Source organism: Aptenodytes forsteri, unplaced genomic scaffold (genome assembly GCF_000699145.1).
Source record: "Aptenodytes forsteri isolate BGI_AS27 unplaced genomic scaffold, ASM69914v1 Scaffold237, whole genome shotgun sequence".
NCBI lineage: Eukaryota > Metazoa > Chordata > Aves > Sphenisciformes > Spheniscidae > Aptenodytes > Aptenodytes forsteri.
Window position 1 is genome coordinate 1,885,199 of NW_008794451.1, and position 20,782 is coordinate 1,905,980.

The window sequence follows — 20,782 nt, forward strand, 5'->3', positions numbered from 1 at the left end:
GAATACATTAAAAACACAGAGCAGACAAGCTCAGAATTGCTGGAACAGCTTGAGATAACCCTTGCCCTTGATGGTGCGACTGCTCTTGCAGCTAACCATCCTCTCCCCATTCCTGCACTGCTCTGCGTCTCTGCAGATCTGTGCTGACGGCCTAAAGGCCAGGAAGAGGGATCACCGCCGCGGAAAAATTGCATTTCCCCTTCCAAGCGCAACTCTCTCAACACAGTACGTGTCACCTGGCAAGCAAGAGGAGGGCTCGACAGTAGATGTACAAAACGATTTCCATACAATTGGGCGCTGGGACCTTCTGTACTCTATGGCCAGTTCCTGCAGCAGTAAAAAATAGCTGGAAAGCGGAAGGCCCTAACAGAGCAGTAAACATCACCGCAGCGGTTTCTACAGGTGCTTCCCTGCTCTGTGTGAAGAAGATATGGACAGCGTCTTTGCCTTGGGGATTTAGACGGGGTATCGTACCAAAATGCACCGCGGCGCACTACCCAGTAAGTCAGCAAAACTCCTTTTCTTTCCTGTGCTTTCTCAAGCAAGCCAATTTAAATGAACCCTTAGTGCCTCAGCATTCAGCTGCTAAAGCTGAATCAATTGCTAACGCTTGAGGTACGTAAGTTTGCTTAGAAGACAAGAGCAGCCCGTTACGCACAGAACCAAAGCCATGCTAGTTACTTGTGTTTAGAGCTTCAATAGGAAAAAGATGACATAAGAAATGTGAGTTCCTCCCTTTTCAGGTCTTATCATGGCATGTAGAATCATAGAATCATAGAATCATTGAGGTTGGAAAAGACCTCTAAGATCATGGAGTCCAACCATCAACCCAACACCACCATGCCCACTAAACCATGTCCCTCAGCGCCTCATCTACACGTCTTTTAAATACCTCCAGGGATGGGGACTCCACCACTTCCCTGGGCAGCCTGTTCCAATGTTTAACCACTCAAAAAAACCCAAAAGTAAAATAGCAGTGCGAAACTGTGTCACTCTGCAGATCTCAACCTTTTAAAAAGCAGCATTTTAGGTTTTGTCTGCTCTTTTACTAGCACCAGTTAGTTCAGTGGCATGGCTGTCGGCCGCGTAGAGAATCCTAGCAGAGACAGGCTCCTGATACACGTGTTAGCCACTGCCCTGCCTTGGCTTTTTGGATGGGATGACAAAACATCGCTTAAAACAATGGTGGGCACTGGCTGTTACCAGGTCTTCCAGCTTCGCTGCTTTGGCTGGAGCGGGGAAATCCAAGCGGAGCCTGTGCTGCTGTCTCTGCTGGGCGGAGGGGAACAGCCCATTTGGAAACCTTTCAGCAGGAGGCCTTTCTATCAGCAACTGAAACATCCAGGGATACGTTCTAGAGACCATCGACAGAAACCTGCTACCTAGGTTTTGGAGAAGCCCAAAGCCTCCCTTCCCAGCCGCCCGAGCCCGACGGTCCCAGGCGGCTGTGGCCAGTGCTCCAGGGTCCCTCTCCTGCCAGGCTCCCCGACTCGCTCTCAGGCCGCCTTCCTCAACGGCTAATTTTCCAACAAATTGAGATTGTCACCATATTCTTCTAATACAAAATGAAGAAATGCCTTGAAATGCCTTAAAATGCCAGAGTTTTTCAGAGATTGGAAAATCTCATCACTGGGCGCAGAGGAACAGAACAATGAGGGTGAAAGCGCTCATAAAATACTTACGAGGAAAAAGGTTTTCAGGATATTACTCTCTTCATTGTCAAAAAACTCAACAATGTATTGTGAGATTTAAATCTTCCCTCACAATGACAGGATAACACCACCCCAGTGCGTGAAACCAATTTAATTTCATTTTACAATGCTGCAAGTCTAAAAAAACCGGTATAAATCACGAAAAGTAGAGATTTTTCCTCATTTCCTCCACGTTTACATTTCAGGGTAGTATAAAATTCAAGAAAGTTTGTTTACACATCTCTAAATTCTTAACAGTGCTGTTAAAGCATTTACAGTTAACTGAAAATATCTGCACAGAACGAAAAAAAAGAGTAGCAGGCGAGGCATTTATGCAGTCAGAACAAACGGAAACCCAGAGCGGGGATGGACGCTTCGGAAGAGGTCAAACTGCCTATGAATACATGAAATTACCCAGGAGCTACGTGTTGCATCCCCATTTGGAGCTAACGCAGTCTCCTGGAAAAGGGTCAAATGCAGCCTGCGCCTTCCGAATGGCAATTTCACCGGAGTCAACTGAGCTCTGTCGGCTTGTATCAAGGCTCAGTTTGGCCCGGTAACTCCAGCGGGAGGGGTGAGTCACATTAGTATCATACACATTGCAAAATCTTACTCGGGATCTTGCAACAAGCAACGTTATTTTATATTCAATGGGATTCCACGATATTGCCATAAATTGCAGTCTACCCGAGACTATTTTGCCTAGAAAAAGATGGAAAGTAAATGCTGGAAAATCCCCAAAACTATATGGGGGCAATTCTGCACTCACCTGTTGAAGTAACAAGTAACCACTGCCCCAGCAATCGTCATCTGCTGACAGGCAAGAATGAATTCACTAGTCCAGATAAGGCCAACGAAATGATACCATGCCATGTAGCAAATTCCAGACAGAGCTCTGTATTCTACTTGTCCTCCTGAAGTAGTCTGTGCAGTACCTGGAGTTGGGATTACACCGCTGTATTATTATAACACACCAGACAAGAAAAAAAAACCCAACAAAGTACATATAAGTGCTTCTGTACCCTTTTGCTTAACTTTTCTTCAATAAAATGATAAAAAAATAAATTCAGGTGCTATTTAATTCTATCCCTTCTAACAAAGTCAGAGAGCCAAAACTTTGTAATTCAAATAGAATTTTGAAAAACAAAATCTTACAAAAAGGAAAAGCTTGGGTTTAAATTGGGATTGAGACACAGCTGCCAATAAAGTCAAGAGGACAGCTAGGAATTAGTAAAGATTTCTGAGAAAACATTACTCAAGATTTGAGTAATCAAATGCTTCAGAAGTAAATGAAATCTTAATTTTCTTAATTCAAACTTGAAATAAACTCATAGTTATGAAATGCTTTAGATTTTTTTCTATCAGAAGCGAAAGAGAAAGACTGCAGAAAAATATTAAGGACGCATAACGTGCCATTGCAACAGAATAAAATTATTATTTTCATTACTATTACTAATTAGAACCATGGCAACTAGTTTTCTGTTCTCTACACTTTGCAATCTTTGTGCAAAATACAGGCACATAAAGGCGGCCTCTCCAAGGCGGGGGCGGGGGGGAAGCAGACATCCGTATGGTAGTATATGCTCCAATGTTACTACTGCATTCAGGAACACTGACAAATTCACTTATTCAAGCTAAAAAAAAAAACGGCCTCCACTTCTGTTAATAACAAAGAACTCATTCCGTGTTCAACAGATGGCTTTTCACAACAGGTGGGGGTAACCCAGATAACTTAGCAATCAGAGCTCTCTCTATGCAATCCTATTTATGCCACTTGACTCCAAAGTCTAGTCAGGGGGTAACGGCATCGGGACATTTGTTCCTAGTGAAAAGTCTCTAGGTCCGTAACCTGCTATTTTTTCAGTTTACCAAGCCTTAAGTCTATTAACCTTAAAGATAAACATGTTCACAGAATAAAACGATCTCTGGAGGTGAGCAGTTTCTTATTCTAACTCGATGAAAGAAATAAAGTGAGACATAGAATTGTCTATTACTGCTAGAACAGCATTATAACTTAAGCTTTAATATTTCACGTACTCCTTCGGTGGACTTGGCAGTGTTAGGTTTACGGTTGGACTCGACGATCTTAAAGGTCTTTTCCAACCTGAACGATTCTATGTTCTCCCACAGGACAGCGCCCCACCTTCAAGTTCAAAACTGCCACAGATACAAAGCTATCTGTGAAACGGTTCACCCAATTTCTGTCCTAATTTTCTATAGCCGCAGAGTTCATACTCAAGAATACCTAAAAGCAGAAACAATAAGGATTTGCTTTCAGCAGCACCATCGGGTTTAGACAAGTTTTATAAGTCTTCAGAACCAAGGTCTGTTTGTCTGTAAATTATGAAAAATATTCACCTACCCCATAGTAGCACTGCAAAATTATTCTGAAGTGCTTTGAAAGGCTCAAAAAGTGCTACACGGGTGCATAAACACAGACGTATGTTCTAGATATTTTATTTTCTGAAAGGCTATCAATTTTAGTTAAGCAGGCAACTCTTTGCAGTGCTGCACGGTTGGTCATTCGCAGAAATATTGTTGCTGCCGTTCTATTCAAATGTATTTTAAGCCTGTGGAACGCAAGATACTTGATGGTGTGAAAAAGCTACTACTCAGATCTCTTCTCACAAACTCTCAGCTATTCCTCCCCATCCCCTGCCTCCCTGGTTTTAAGTTTGGATGCAAAAGCTTTTCTTTTTTTTTTTTTTTTTTAAGGGGAATTTTTGAGGATAGCTTCATTTACTTTGGTACATTAAAATAAGCTATGCGCTATACCGTTCCTTCTTGTTCTGAATCCCAGGGATTCTTCATCTCCCTTACTTCTTCCAGAGGCTCTCGACTGCCGTTTTCCTGCAGCACACGCAACTAGCCAAATATGCTCATTAACCACAGCCCACAGCCCCTGCTGAGGGAACTTATGCAAATGACAGGTCAAGGAGGTCTCCTACCTCCCCATTTTTATGCAGACATTATACCGTTCGGTAGCAGAATTAGGCACGTTTTCCACCATACAATCCGCCTGAACATTTCTTTTCCAGAAAAGGCACATTTCAGGCATCGCTCCTGTAGTTTTGTCATGAAGACTGACAAATGTATGTACGGTAAACTAATTCTGTTTGCTTTTTACCCGCCTACTGAAATAACCACCTGCAGTAACAACAGTAATGGCTTTGTCTTTCCTGGCCAACCTTACGCGTGTGCATGTGCACAGCGCCGTGCTCTGCTGCACAGAAATCCGGCACAGCCACCTGTGAGCTCACCGTCGATCATTTTGCCGTCTCGATACGGGAAACTGTTTTTGTTACTTCACAGAACTCTGTTTACCGATGTAAACATCTGTGTCTGACTGGTTCCCTGTCTTCGGGGCCTACCGTGCATGCATAATTTTGTCAACAGAATTACATGCAATGCTATTTTTCATATGTCAGTAGCACAGATAAACTTTAAAGCTATCCTAGATACCCTGTTGAGAAAAGTATATGCCATTTTCCTCATCACTCCACTGCGATCTATCTGTTCACACAAGCTAAACTTTCTCAACAAAGCCTTGAAATACGGTTTAATTTGTCAACAGAGTATTTTTCTCCAGCTACATAATCACGAATCTTTCTGGTGTACTATACGCTCTTAGCGATAACATTAAGAAGTCAGTGAAGAACCGAAGTCCCCACAGCTGAATCACCCAATCTGAGAACCTCTGATCGGTACCAACGTTGATCTGCTGCAAATACTCCAAGAAGCGTGGTTAACAACGCAAACAGGCACAAGTGCCTGCAGCAGAATTCAGAAGAGTTTTCTCCGTCCGACTCTGCGGCTCAGCGCCGTGCCGTTGTGTCAGGCAGCACAGCAACGCAACGATACAAAAGTCAGTGTGCACACGCAGTATCATTAGCTACGTTTTGGTACGTTCAGGCTTAGGTCAGGCGCCCTTACTCGGCAACTGCTGCTGCGAGGTTTTGCTGACGCCTGGAGCAGTAGGCTGCTGTAAGGGAGGAAAATCCCTGGGAAGTCTAGTTCAGCAATTTCTTTATCAGAAACAAAGAACCGCTGACCAGAAAACACGGAGAGCCTGTTTATCAGTTCCTGTTAACATGAAAACATGACGGGCCCTTCCCACTGCTAAGTGAGGAAAGGTTCTGGCATCATACACTGAATCTTCATGCTTCCTGCAACAGAATTTATTGTGTTATTTCATTTAGCTTTTTCCCACGTAGTGGTATTTACAGCTAAGCTAGCTGACTGTAATCGGAATGTCAAGGACCCTGCAGGAAATACATTTTTATTGCTGGCTTTGCTACTGCGCAGCTTTATGTGGCAGTTTTATTGCTCGCTTGCCTGTAGGATGCACCTTCATTACACAGAACTCTCACACCGCCTTCTCATCCTGCGTTACACACATAGGATTTATGCCACGCGGACTTCACAGCTTCCGCACGCTGGAACGTTGAAAGACGTGCTTTGCTGTGCCACACGGCCACTTCAGTTCTGCAGTGAAATGCCGCACAAATTAGCAAACAATAAGATTCAATGACCCTAAGACATATCAGCTTTTCCAAAGCACAGCTGAATTCCATTCCCAGCCAGCTAACGGTTCTAGCTGGTGCCACTGTTTGTGCTGTCTCAAGTCTCGTGGAGTCTGGCATTTCTCCTAGCCTTCTAGGTCTGGAATTCACTCAGTCTCTGCTGCTGGTACAGATTCTGAATTACCAAGGTACTTAAGCAGGTGCCCACCTTAAAATGCGTAAGTGGTCCCTCTGGTTTTAATAGGATTATCCATGTGTTTCAAGTCAGTCGTGCATAAGTACCTTTCCAAGTGCCGGCTATAGTTTCCTACAGCTCCCAAGAAGTTAGTCTTTTCTCAGAGTAACGCTAACTTTCGGAGGGGATGTAAATAGGGTGTCTGTGTGGTTGTGTAACGATCAGGTGCGCCACAGCTGAAGTGAGGATCGAGTGCTCCAGGGCTGTAAGATGCGGAGACGCTATAAATGTTATACAACGAGTAAAGATTCAAGGAAAATGTTAAGAACAGGTGCAGCACAGCAGCAAGCCAATTCCACTTGCCCACCTCTCTCTATGAGACGAAAGGCTGGTGTCTTTGTAAACGTTTCATTTCTTTGGCTTTCTTGGCATATTTGCATTTAAAATATAGTCTGCGTAGCCCCAGAAAATATATTTGTGAGAATAAAAAGTCAAAGTGTCAAAAAGAAGAAAACCACCACCTGTATTTTACAAACTGAATCCTGGATAGGCAATTATTTGTCAACGGAGAAAACAAATTGCTCAAAGAGAGCTCATCTTGGGAGCTCTTCGGAGAAGTACTCTCAGCTGTTGCAAAAAGTCCCCAAAACTCAAAAAGCGGAAAAAAAAAAAAGTCTTCCATTTACAGAGCGATTGTAGAAAACTAGCAGAAAATACAAAGCTGTTCTGCCAATGCGTTATCAACAATACAGTAGTATGTTTGTTTATTTTTACAGGATGTGTAAGTGCTAGTCATCCTAAAACAGCAAAACAACCCCCAACGAGCTACCTTACTGTGAGCTGCTTTAACAGGCAGCAATTCAGGGGACTCATATTTGGGTTGAAAATTTGAAAGAAATCTAAAGGAATATTCTCAATACCAAATCTAGCCTACTGTTCATTCGTCCAAGTTTTGCACTACGAAACAAATCCCAGGTAGGGTGCGGGACTGGAAATCCAAACAACCATCACACTTCACGCTGACACCGACCTCCTGCGTCACCTCGATGAATCTCCTCAACCTGAGAGCTGGATAAAACAATCCTTCGCTACCTCCCCAGATGATTAAAAGGCTAAAATTGCCTTCCTTGTCTTTGAACTCCTCTCAGGAGGGGTTACTCTGCAGTCAGAGCAGCTGTAAACCACTGAGCAGGTTCAGCAGAAACTTTCTCGCACTGCTTTATCGGCACCTAGCGGGCACTGACGCTGCTGCACGTCATTTACATGTCATTTACATAAATACCTCAGCCCCTGGACTTTGCTAAGGCCTCCGTTGACACCTGTTGGGTAACAACAGCCACCAATTACCACAGACAGCTTAACAAAAAGAATAATTACGAATACAAATGATAAAATTAACAGAACCGAGTTTTAACCAGAAAAATAATCGAATGCGTAGAGTGGCATTTTTCTATCTGCGTTCACGCTTGGGCTGTAACTTAGAATTGGTTTGGATTATTTATCAAATGCACATTCTCTTGTAAACATTAACACGCTAACTGCTAACAGAAGAGTCTTACAAGGATTGTCATCTACACTAAAAATATCCTGGCAGAAGATAACTGTCAAAACTTATGTTTTACTAGATTCCTCATAAGAGAGAGAGAGAGAGAGAGAGAGAGAGATACAGTTAGGTGCCTGGAAATGACCTTCCCTTCTTACGCTAAATCTGCAAAAAGTCAATTCTTCCAAAACTGAGAGCGTCCTAGAAACTTTAACATTGCTCTACTGTGCAGCAAGATTATGCTGCCTTCCGTACTGTACTGTTTGTATCACTCGCCGGAAACATCAGCATTCCTATTACGCTAGGGGGAAGACAAAAAATAAAATACCTTCGGGCCAGGAGACGTGTGCTGCACTACGAATGTAACAGCAGGTCACAAACTGCTTGAATCCTACTCTCCAAGCAGTCGGGGGGGGGAAAAAAAGTTGAATGGAAATGTCTAGCAGGAAACAGAATATAACCATGAAGGAAAATGGCACAACGTGGAAAAAGCATAAAAAGCCTCTCGAAGGCAGTTGTCATTGGGTGTTATTTCCCTGTGAATATGTGTGGAATTTGCTTTCGGATATAATGTGCAAGTCATGACTTTCCTGCAAAGTCTGTAAAAGCATCCAGGAAATACCTGACTGGTTCCCCATCCTGCACTTATCATCAAGCTGTTTCTGCCACATGAGCTAAAATACGTCTACTCTTCTAACGGTTGCTGCGTTTCCAAAAGCTTTTGAATACAACGGACTCAGCTGGCATTTTCTAAATTTAGATTTAACATGGGCAAGCTTCCCGTCCTATGTGTGCATGTTAAGAGTACCAGTGAATTTTCCTGTGGGAAATGGGCCAGCTCAGCTTAACATCAAGGATGTAATATTTCCTCTAGTAGTTATTGTTAATTATATATTGTATCTAGCAAATCTGTGTGTTATCGTTCATTTTATTTACCTGCTACTAGATTTACTATAGTTAATGTTTATCTTAAATTGCATCTGATCCAAGCAGGTGCATGAAATGAACAGTTGGTTGATAGCTCAGGAGACGCTCCTTTCTACAAAGGACTGGTGTGAACCAGTGACAAGGTACCCCGCAAGGCCAGCTTGGAAATTACTGCTGCCTGGCCGATACGGGCATAAACGGGATGAAGATTCTGCAGAAAAGCTAACAACCACACAAAGCTGCGTCTAGCACGTAACGCTGCCTCTCTAAAGGGAAAATTCAACTCAGAGGAGGTTGGAGGAGGAATATCCATGACACCTAAAGCGAAGTGAACCTGCCTGACTATTTAGTCAGCCAGGAGCAACTCACAAAGAGACAGCAGGTTGGACATTCGGCCTTGCTAGGTCTGACCCTTTTGCAGGAGAAGCAGGTTATCGGCCAGACCAGTGCTTCAAGCGGCCATTTCTGACAGACATGAGCTACTGGGGGAAAGGCAGCAGAAACAGAGAGACCCTTGCAAACCTGCATGACTCTCCAACGAAAGCTGGAGGGAAACGGATCCTAGTCTAGCCTAAGCAATGGGTGAGAGATCTGCAATGCCAGCACGGACTCAGACAGACGGACCGTCATGTTACAAGTGAAGTGGGTCTTGTACAGAGCCAGAATTAACAGGGTGAGACCGAGATGGAAGCAGTTGTGATGGAAGAGGAGTGAGGTACCTGACCCATGGAGGTGGGGAATACTGCCAGTTTTGCCAAATGGGCTCAGCGTCAGAAAGGTTGGAGGCTCTTCTGGCCTAGCAGGGACCTGTAAGCCTGTACAGAGGAGTTACTGCAGCCACTGTCTCAAGGGGTGGTGGAAACACAAGATAAAATGGTAACACATAAGCATTTGAAGAGCGAGGCTGCGTTTCGTTTTCCACACAGAAACAACTGCCAGAATTCAGAAAATAGCAAACCCACGAATAAATATGGGAATGAAAAACAACTGTCTCCGTCTGCATCAATTCTGCATCAGCTCCAACCCAACGGACAACAACTGACTCCTAGCAGTGGCCCTAGAAATTTAAAATGAAAAAAACCCCAAACCTCAAATCATAATGCTTCCTATGTACAAAGGCTGATGTCTGCATCAGGAGTTATCCCCAGAGCTATGCAGAGTTTAGCTTGCCTTCTTTGGGTGATGTTGCATGGAAGAACAACCTCCCCCTCCCTTGGATGGCGTGATGCTGGGCCAAGGGACAGCATCCAAATCACCCCCGGTTCAATCACTGACAGATCTTATAGTGGTATGTCCCTCAGTAATACCACTTCCATCCTCAAAATCTGTTCTTGCAGATCATTCCTAGTGATTGACTATTTCTACAGAGCACCTCCCCTACAACTGCAAGAACCTCTGGATTAATCCAAATACTGTTGTACCGGTCTAAATAATGATAGCAGTTGTCACGGAACTACCGCTCAGAGACAACGTTCTGCCTCCATGACAACTGGACGTTGTTTCTAGTCAGAGGAGATTAACATTCTCATTTCATAACAACTGCACTAAAAGCCGCCTCCTCCCCTCGTTATTTTCTGCATTTAAATACATCAAAGATACACTGTATCTACCACAATCTAATCATACATTAAATAATTGAGAAAGAACAAAACTGAAGTCCACATATAGGAGCAAAAATCTCTCTTCTGTAGTGCTATGACTCACAGAACTATGGCAATGTTGAAGACTCCAACAAGTGGGGAAGAAAAAAAACAAACAAAAAAAAACCCAAAAAAGGAAAGAGTAACCCAGCTGTGTAACAATGCTAGCCCGCATTTTGTGCACTAACACCAGGAGATCCCATATTTAAGAAGTGAACTTGGGAAACAGATAGCATTCATCCAAAAACATGGAAAGCATACACTTACCTGCAGTTCCTAGGCTAAGTAGTACAGCAACCCAAAATACCCAGAACGCAATGAGAATCAGAAAGGTCCAGAGTGGTTGGAACAGGAGGAAAGGAATCCTGCCAATGATTTTACCAACAATTCGAAAGAGCTGCACAGTGAACTGAAGCCTCTTTCTTAGTACAAGCATAAGGGAAAGCAGAACAACCTGTTACAGGAAAGAAAAAGACAAATTGTTGGGTTTTTTTCCTTAAGAAAAGTAGCAGAGTTGTCAAATGTGGGATCGGGGGCACAGATTTCATAAAGACACGACAGCAAGGCATTTTACACAAACTTACTGCGCACTGGAAAAGCTTTCTGAGACACTGCCTATATTCTCAAAGAGCCTGTGGATCAAAGTCTGATTTTCTGAAACCATTACCACTGTTTCTTTAAAACAAAAGAGGATTCATAAAACTGTAATTCACCCAATGGAAACAGTCTGTTTTGCTTTACAGCAAACACAAACGTACGTTACATGCTACACATCCCTTCTGCATACCCTGTATGTCATGAACGTTTAAACTTTCTTCCTGCTCAGATCAGCTTGCCACCGTTCGCAACGGTAGGAGCACCAGTCCTTTTCTGCAGAAAGGACAGTAACACAACCAAACTAATTTGAGAGCTGTGTATGTATGGAAGCAAAGCAGACATAAAATAAAACCTCGGTTAAAGAAATTATTTTTTTCCCCCAAAGTAAAAAAAAAAAAAAACCAAAAACCACCAAAAAACCCCGCGTCAAAAACCCCACAATGTCCCCAGTTCTTTGTATACGACAAGGAACAATGAACAGCGATTAAAAGAGAGGCTGGAATCTATAAAATAACAAATGCAAGCAGTGGCAGTTGCTTCACCAGTTTTCTTGCCTGCTCTAGAAAGAAGCCAAGCGTAACCTGCAGCAGCGGACGTTCCCACAGTTCTGCAAACGACAGTCGGTGGCACTGGGACACGCATGCATACAAAGGAACCTTTTCTTACCCCTTCAGTATCAACAGAAGTAAAAAGGTCATAACTTACAGAGGACCTGAAAAAAATCTGATCTGTGACACATTTATATCTGTCACTGTAAACTGTCAGACTGTTCATATCTGGTGAATTCCCGTCTATGGATCCTACTCTGCTTTAAGAAAACAGAAGAACGGTCATTTTGACAAATGTCTCACGAAGTACAAATTGTCCGTACGCTCATATTGAGCAATGACTCCTTTAACATTGCAACATCAGAGTGAAAAGATCACTTTAAAAGTTGTAAGCCACACTCAGATTTTCTGTTGGAAAACAAGGTCAGTGAGAGAAAAGTAGAATTTAACCCCATAACTTGAGGCCTAGACAGTGCTGCCTGTGCTTCACTACCCCTTTCATTGTCTAAAAGAGCTGCCACCCCTTTCTCCTACTGACAGGGTAGGCTGAACCCACAGCTCTCACGTTCATACCGAGCCAGTGCCCCTCTGTTCACTCAACACGATTCTCCAGTTAGCTGATGCAGAGAAGAATGGGGGTGGGACGCAGTTCTTGCATCTCCGCACCACCAGTGCTAACACTGTTTGTACAGGGTTGAAGTGTGGCAGAGCCCTGTGCTGGCAAACAAATTTCACAACGAAGATACAAAACTATTTAAATGAGTGTAAGCAGATCTTATAATTGATTCTCATTTTCAAATCTGGAAGGAACGAGGAATTCTTTTTATTGTTGCAGAACCACTGTAGTTCAAGTTTTCAAGTTACAGCCTCTGCCATTGCTTAGGGTAAAATGCTACTTACGGTAACTATTGTGGAGAAGATGGCATACCCGAGCAGAAATTTTACATTTTCCTTTTGCGTTTCCAATTCAGTGCTGGGATCGTTCCTGTAGTCATAATAGAGCCACCAGAGAACACCTGAGACAACTGAGCAAACGAGAGCGGCGTGAAGGCGGGCAGCACGCCCCGGGCTTGCAGCACACCGCTGTCGGCAGGCTGACGTCTGCCCGGCCTCCCTTGCGAGTCTCTTGCCCCGCCGCCTAACCCAAGCTCAGCTCGGGAATACTGCCGCGTAGCAGAGAGGCACAGTATCAGTGACCCCAGAGAAAATTCACATAATGGTCTGTTAGCCTGGAGTAAAACCGCAGCAGAACGTTTGGTTTTCTTGCAGTTACTCTAAAGCTCAGGCATGTAATTTTGTTGAGGAGATACAAAGCTAACTTTCATGGAATGACAAGCTGTAGCTGGACACCTTCCTGTAGTTCTCCCTTTCTAAAGCAGGCAAGGTAAAACTTCACTGAACTTTCTTTGAAACAGTAGCGTTTTCATAAGGGCATTCATCTGCCAAAAAAAAATGTTGTTTCCAGGCATCCATAAAAAAAGAGAAGAATCATCACCCTCCCAACCCTCAGCAGCTGAAACAGCACAGCCAGACCTCGGCACCAAAAGGCAAGCGGGGCCCAGCGTGGAAATGGTGGCGGTAAGCTCACGGTTGCCGAGGATGGCCACGGGGAAAAAGGATAGCTGTTTGTTCAGCTGCCTCCCCTTCAGTCGAGGGAGGTGATCCATTTCACTAAGCGTACGCTAAAAGGTAAATGTACTTACGCAACAACCCGAATACAACCAGTGCAATCAAAGTATGGACCAGAAGTGTCCGAATGAATCTGAAGGCTAAGACCAGTATAAAAGAGAAGGCTGAAAAATAGACAACAGTTAGTTTATTGTGAGTGTTACAGCCCATTTAACTTCACTCTTACTTACTTGAAAGATAAATTCAAGGTTCTTGCAGAATTTGGGCTTTTATTTTTAAACAGTGGTCTCAAAAGCAACAGCATTCAGTAAAGCTGGCAACCTTTTTAACATTTAAAACACACAGTTACCTATAACTTACTAATAATTTTTCACCTTGGGAATTATTAGCTTTTCAATAATATTTTGTGTAAGATTTAAGCCAAAATGTTCATGCTGATGCCATTTTTTTCCATCAACAATTTCTTACGGTCCCCTGAAATGAGGTATATGATCGTATCAAGGAACACAGAATCTGGTATGTCATAGAGCTGTATTTCATCAGTCTATTAAATGCCTCCTGATAAAACACAATCACTCTTTCTTATAAACAACTCTGCCCAGAAAATATGAAAAAGATCACTTTTAAATTAAAAATATAAAGTTAATAGAAACATTTGAAACCTCACATTTTAATTGACTATTATTATTCACATTTTATTTATAACCTTACCTAGTGCAAGGACACTCAGTCCTATCACAGTATCTCTTCCCGCCAATATTCCACTCAGAATTCGGTGAAAAACATCCATTTCGTTAACCATACTTATTAAGACAGATGCATATTTGGAATAGCATTCAGGATTTTGCGGAACACACCGATTAAATAACGGAAAAGATTTACTGGAAGGTTAAAAACAGAGATGGTAGAAAAAAATATTAGTTCCTGGACAGACAGTTTCAAATCCACAGAGATCCACTCCACCATCCTCTTCCAAGCCCTCTGCAGCACCCTGCCGGCACCCTCAACAGAGTCTGGCCGCCACAGCCGGCCAGTCCGACCTGTAAGCTGGCAGGCATCCTCCCCGTCCAGGAGGAGACCTTGCGCGCGGAGCCTGACGCAAGAGGGCCCTGGGCGCGGGAGTGGTGCCTTACAAATGGTAGGTTTACGTTTCATCTGCAAAATGGACTCCTAGCAGCGTCATGCCTGCATCACCGTACCAGAACATCCAATTTGAGATCAACCTGGGAGGAAAAAACGAGCCACCATCTCAAGCACCATCAGCATGTAGCTCCTGTTCCCATTCTAGTCTGGCTTCACCTGCTTTGATCCCGTGTGTTCATGTAAAACCTAAACTCACGCTAACATAGCTGTAACCCACGTTGTTGTAGATAATTCCAGACCACAAACACTTTGCATTGGTTTTTATGATATTTGAGCATTCCAAAAGACACATCAAAACAATGTTTGCAAGGTATAATTAACACCACCAAATATTTGCATATGAAATTATTTGGCACTCCCAGCCAAGCTTCTTGAATATATTTATTGTCCCACTTTGGCAAGGCTGCGCTACAACAGCCAAAGACATACTCATACCTAAAAAGGAGAGGTTTGTTCCTCAATAGTTAAAAACGTCTCTGACTAGCTTTGCTTCTGCTATGAAATATTACTGTGCAAGATGAATAACTTTGCCGAGCTCCTTGCCAAACAGAAAAAAGCCTAAGAAGTTGAAGAAATAAGTAAAACATGCCGTATTTTTTCATCCATTCACATGCTCTCCTTTGATCCACTGTATGTAATGTTTTAATGTGTCTCCCGCTCTCTTCTGTGTGCTTTTTTCCTCTATTTTCTCTTGTTCAGAGCAGATGATTTAGCTCTGCAAACGTGGTGATTCCAGTTCTTTGCTGTATTTTCATGACACAGTGGAATTTAAAATCATGGGTTTAAGGATTTTGACTCACAAATGCCAAATGCTAAAGACGCTGCCATCCACAGACCTGTGCTTCAAGCCAGCTGGCTATGAAATTATTCTAGCGGAAATTTCTGGGTTCAGGATAATAAGCAAGGCCCAAGACCACAGCTCCCCTTCCCTGGCATTGAGGGAGAGAGCAAAAGTCTGTGCAGGAGATAAGTCGCTCCTCGTACGGAGTGCTCTTCCCCCGATTTGGAGAGGAAAAATCTCTAAGGGGTAGAGGAACGGAGGGAATGCAGTCCTTGTTCATTCTGTGGGAAAGGACACTGGCGTGTTCACAGGCGCACATGAGAACTCGTAAGGATACATGTACAAAAATAAACAAAGCAAAACCATTCTGACTGTAACGCACCAAGTCAAATACAAAACGTGAGGAAGTAACAATCCTTAAGAAGCTGTTTGGGCTCAAGGGTGTGGTAAAGTACCCAGTAATTCTTACCTTGGTGGAACTGGCAGTGTGGGACACAGCTCAGCTGCCTCTGGATTTAGGGTGTAACTGGAAATGTTCAGGTTGTAAACGCAAAGACAAGAACCTAAGAAGGAGGGGGAACAAAAAAAAGAAAAAAAAAAGAAAAAAGTAACTTAATATTAGTTAAAGTTTTAGAGAAAAACACATTATCAATTAAGTTTTGTTTACACTTCTGCTTTGTCCTCTTAGCAGGCCATATACATCCCTGATATTCCAGTGGGAATGTAAATAACAAACTAGTTAACGGTTAAATCTAAAGCAACCTCTGCGGAATCTTTTGCCTTCTAGACTTAACTATAATTACCATTCACTGAGGCCATTCACGGAGGGCAGGCACACTATTTGTTCCACAGTGCGATACTTCAGCTCTAAACTCTTATTAAGATAACAGAAAAGCCTAAAATGACAGAAGCTACAATAGAACCAGGCCCCTCATGATTTAGAGCAGAATATATACGTATCCAGAAACGTCACATTTTCTGGGCTCTAGGCTAAGTATTACCAGGGACTGACTCTGCTAATAATACTCTGCTCCGTTATATTATGCTTCTGGGAAAGAAAGGCTGGATACCTTCGAGCCATCCAAAATGCAATACTGCCCTCTCCCTCGAGATAAACATGCAAGCAGTTTTGGCGTGTAGACGGAATTTCATGCACTTCTATTCAGTTGCACTGAAAATACTTACGTACCATCACAGGTGTTTACAGCTCCCTGTGCATACCAAATGATGGTAGAATACCCCAAAACGAAATTAAAACCAGTGTTGTCAATTTAAATGGCAATCCTTGCCAAACAAAACAACAAACCAAAAAAGAATGGAATTCTGACCTCCAGTAAAAATAGCCACTAATATTCATACGGTCTGCAGTTTACGCATACCCTATGGAATAAGGGTTAGGCTACAGGTTATTTTATTTACATGTTGGACATGAATGAACTGGCGCCGCCTCTTCCGCACAACAGCTACTTCTGACATCATACCCATCTTGAACACCAGAATAAAATAAAACAATTTATCGGTGGAATAGCAAACTTTGGGATCTGATGTCTAAAGGCATAAAAACACTTGTGTATCTCTGGAATTAATACTTCCACCATAGCTCTAATTAAATTTAAAAGAACCAGTCGGACAAGTTTCTCAAATAGCATATGAGCTCTGTTCACCTACTTGACCTCCCCACCACACTACACTAGTTTCATTCTCAGCGGCCAGTTTTCGGCTGGATAATCTCAGCATTGTGCAGGAATTAACCAACAACTTCTGAATTTGCGTAAGAGAGAGCCGTAACATTTCTAGAAACTATGGCTTTGAAATAAAGCAGAAACAAGACGGTTTATTTTCCGTTGCCATGGACTGCTCAGGAAATTAATGGTAAGAAACGACTCCCTAGCGTAGCAAACATAAGAATAACAAAGTGAAAGCTGCTCAGCTGTTCTACAGATACACTAAGACATTCGTATTCCCTGTTGCACACCATTATTCCTTGCAAAACTCTGGAGGTCTTCCAAAGAGTTGAGTTGCTCTTGTGGACAACTAGACACGCACAAGGAAACTGAACTGAGTTTGAGGCTTTGCAATTCCAGGCTGCATGAATTCAGAAAGAACACATACCTAGAAAGAAAAAAAGATCCTCTTTTCAAAAAATGATTTCTGGGTTTTACAGGTTCAAATTCTGAGCCTTCTTTCCATCTTTTTAAAGCACTTCAAAGCAAATGAAACTCTTTTTCCACATATAATGGAAAAAAATGGAGTTTGAAGTCAGAAGTTAAGAAGCAATTTGAGAATATGCTACATTTTTACACTTCATTTTACGTTCTTAAATGGGATCAGAAGCTGCCAAGGTGGGTGCCGTTCTACAGGGACTAGTTCATGGGACTCGACAGAATGACTGGGAACTTCAACACGCAGCTTCCTTAAGTACAAAGATTTGCCATACAGAATGACTGCTGGTTTGGCCACAGTCCTATTTAAGATCTTATTTTAGAAGCAGCCAGCATAAAGCATAACGATGTAGCACATTCTCAAATTCTATCTTAACTTTTTAGTTTCACTCATCATTTTGCACCGTTCTCACCCCTTCTTTTTGCCTTTCAATATGTAATATAGACACATATGTATATGATTGACAACTAGAAGATGTGTATCTTATTAAGTTCTCAAATACTTAATTTATGTAGACATTATCTGATGTACTTACTTTTTATTAGACATGTCCTGTCCAGAAAGGGGTGCCCCTTTTACGGGAGTGTTCTTCCTACCACATATGTTCCCGAAGCTGTCATATCCAAGCACAAGCCTTTCCGCGGCACCAGCCATCACAGCGTAGCCAGTTATAAACATCTGTTAAAATATTTTTTAATGTGAAATCACGCTACAATAGCTTTTCCTTCCCGTTCAATAAATACTCCTTTTAACCCACGCATTTTTGTCTTGTGGATGCAAACAGTTAAATCTAAAATCCACCCCTCTGCACAAGGCCGGAGCAAGTCACATGGACAAGTTTAGCCCTATTGCCTCCTTAGAGCTTTCCCTCATCTATTGCTGAAAGTATATAACTTCAGCAGAGTATCACCGGAGGAGAAAGACGGGGGTCCTGATTAAACTAATAGGAAGGCAGTAGTAAGGTGCTAAACTCTGCCTCTACGGAAGTTTGTGTGTGTCACCAGGCAAGGTCACTCAAATGGCCATTTTTCACATGCGCTCACCCCTTCTCCTTTTTCAGGGCGCCCTTCAAGACGCACCTAGGCAATACATCTGCTGAAATGTTGAGCCCTTGCAGCTGCTAGTGAATTTAATCAGAGGTATATTTTAAGCGCATGAAGTACAATTAAAATGCAGGTTACCTGAAATTTCAGGAAGATGCATTCTTTTAACACGTGTGAAAAACCTGGAGAGAGCCACACTGTGAACCTAGGTGACACTGCACCGACCTTTTAGATGCTCCGCTGCCGGATCAAAGCCCCAGCAGATCAGCTCCCTGTAAACCCCAGGGGCAGCTAAGCACTTCTTTTGGCTGAGCAGCAGCAACCCTTAGTCAATATAAGACGCCTTGCCTAGGAATACAGCTTAAACCCTGCTCATGCACCCCATGAGGGCCAAAACGCCCCTTGAAAAGAACCTTTCCCAGTGCCAAGAAGCAGTAATTCTTCTTCTGGGAAGTCAGTGAAGTCCTGGGCACGACTTTACCCAAAGGCTTATTTACAGCACTCCAGCTATTGAAGAACTCAGTGATTCAATCGTCTCCTCTGTCCCATGGGGTGTAAACCACATTTCACACACACGCCAAGGACAATACACCAAGCTCTATGCCAACTGCTGGCAGCAGCAAGTCCTCTCGGTCCCACGTTAACCACTACTACTTTGCCGAGTATCAGCTGTGCTGGAGACAGATTGCACACATCAGATCCAGCACAACTGCTTTCTTGAAGGGTTTAGAGCCTTTATTTGTTATTCTACTTTTAACACTTGTGACCAAAGATGGGATCTGGGCAAAAACCGAGTCTCTCACACAAACATGTAAGTACATGCTTCCTTATTCCCCAGCGTAGTCTCATTTTTGCTTATATGTTTGCAGTCTAACTAGTTAAATAATATCTTTTTTTTAAATTATGACTGCACGTTAATGCCATCTCAATAAGGAGATCTTTGTAAAGACTCCACAATTAAAGCTGACATACTACTTGTGTATGTGATATTTGGTACAATAACAAAATATTTTCAGATTCAGTTTATTTACACAGCAAATATTTGTTAATAATTAAATTGTTCTCAGAAGAAAAAGGAGACATGAGCCGGCATTGTAACTCCACCTGAAATACGCTTTCAGAAAAATTTTGGCATTTCTTCTAAAGATGGCTGTTACAGGTCCATTGCCATCAGTATGGCGAACACTGTGTACGTGTGAATTGTGTTTGTTTTTTTTTAAAGTGCAGAATACAAGTGCTGGATACAAGCCATAAATACTGTTAAGTAACAGATGGCCGTACGACTGCTGGAGGGGTGTGTCTATACGTGCCAGTGATACGCATTTCCACAGAGTTACTAATGTGGCTGCAATTTTTTTCACTATGTGACACCAAAAATCTTTTAATCTAAAAATGAGATCAAACAGAAGAAAACAAATACATGTATGCAACAAGCTATTTCACAGGAACTGAGCAATAAAACCAGTGAGAGGAAACAAACAAAAATCCTAAATCCTCACCATTTGATAGGTTTAAGTTTTGGCATTCCCTCCACTGATCAAAGCACTAAGCATAAGACAGCATGTAAAAAAAAACCCCCTATCCTGTTCACAAAGTTCAGCTTCAGCTTATGCAGTGTTCAAAATGTCTATGTATTCTTCTGCACTAGCTTCCATTAAAAGAGTTATTAGGAATTGAATTGAAAACTGATCAACTGTGTATTCGCGAGAATCCTGAGTAGCCTCAGACATACCACGAAAAAAACATTCACACTTCAGAAAGACAAAGCCTGCTCCCAAAAGCTTGCATGCTGTTCTAAGCGCAGGACAGACAGAACATCAGACGGACATGTTGCAAGATAACGAGACTACAAGGAATGAGGTAAGTAGAAATAAAGAGCTCAGTCAGAGCCTGGGCTAATTTACAACAAAGCAAATTCGAAATAACCCGGCCCTGCGCATACATGGCATCTAAAGCATATGGTCTGAACTTAAAAGTCTGCGCAACAGACACTGCAATAAAGCACGGCACCGCCACAAAGGTCAGTTCTGTCCCCGCGCAATCCTGTGCCCGTGATAATCTCGGTTTAGGTTTAGTACACCACTGTGCAGAACCCCATTAACTTTGGACCCGATTTTTCTTTCAGAAAAGAGGCGTGCTTACCAAACCAGCCCAGAAAAGAAAGAAGAGGAGCTGCCAGAGAGTGTCTGTGCACTTTCTGTAAATGACCGGTCTCCATTCCCTCAGTTCAGAAACACTATCTCCGGAATCCTAAAACGAAACAAAGAAAGAAAAGGAAAAAAAAACCCAAAAAACCCCAAACTTCCTGTGAAATTAAAATCAAGTTTCAAGCGTCGGAGGTTTCTGATAGAGCAGAACCTTGCGCTTAAAACGCCAAAC

General features: G+C 42.6%; 1 protein-coding gene across 1 annotated transcript in view; it reads right to left on the reverse strand.

Annotated features, from left to right (window-relative positions):
- Positions 1-20,687, reverse strand: part of SLC44A3 (solute carrier family 44 member 3) — a 43,090-nt gene extending 22,403 nt beyond the window's left edge. The window contains exons 1-9 of the mRNA XM_009290456.2: positions 20,546-20,687; positions 17,896-18,038; positions 17,173-17,309; positions 15,667-15,760; positions 13,985-14,154; positions 13,348-13,437; positions 12,545-12,669; positions 10,767-10,953; positions 2,461-2,626 (exon numbers count right to left, since the gene is read on the reverse strand). Of these exons, the coding sequence (XP_009288731.1) occupies positions 2,461-2,626; positions 10,767-10,953; positions 12,545-12,669; positions 13,348-13,437; positions 13,985-14,154; positions 15,667-15,760; positions 17,173-17,309; positions 17,896-18,038 (1,112 nt within the window). The 5' untranslated portion in view covers positions 20,546-20,687. The remainder of the gene's footprint in view (positions 1-2,460; positions 2,627-10,766; positions 10,954-12,544; positions 12,670-13,347; positions 13,438-13,984; positions 14,155-15,666; positions 15,761-17,172; positions 17,310-17,895; positions 18,039-20,545) is intronic.
- Positions 20,688-20,782: the final 95 nt, after the last annotated feature.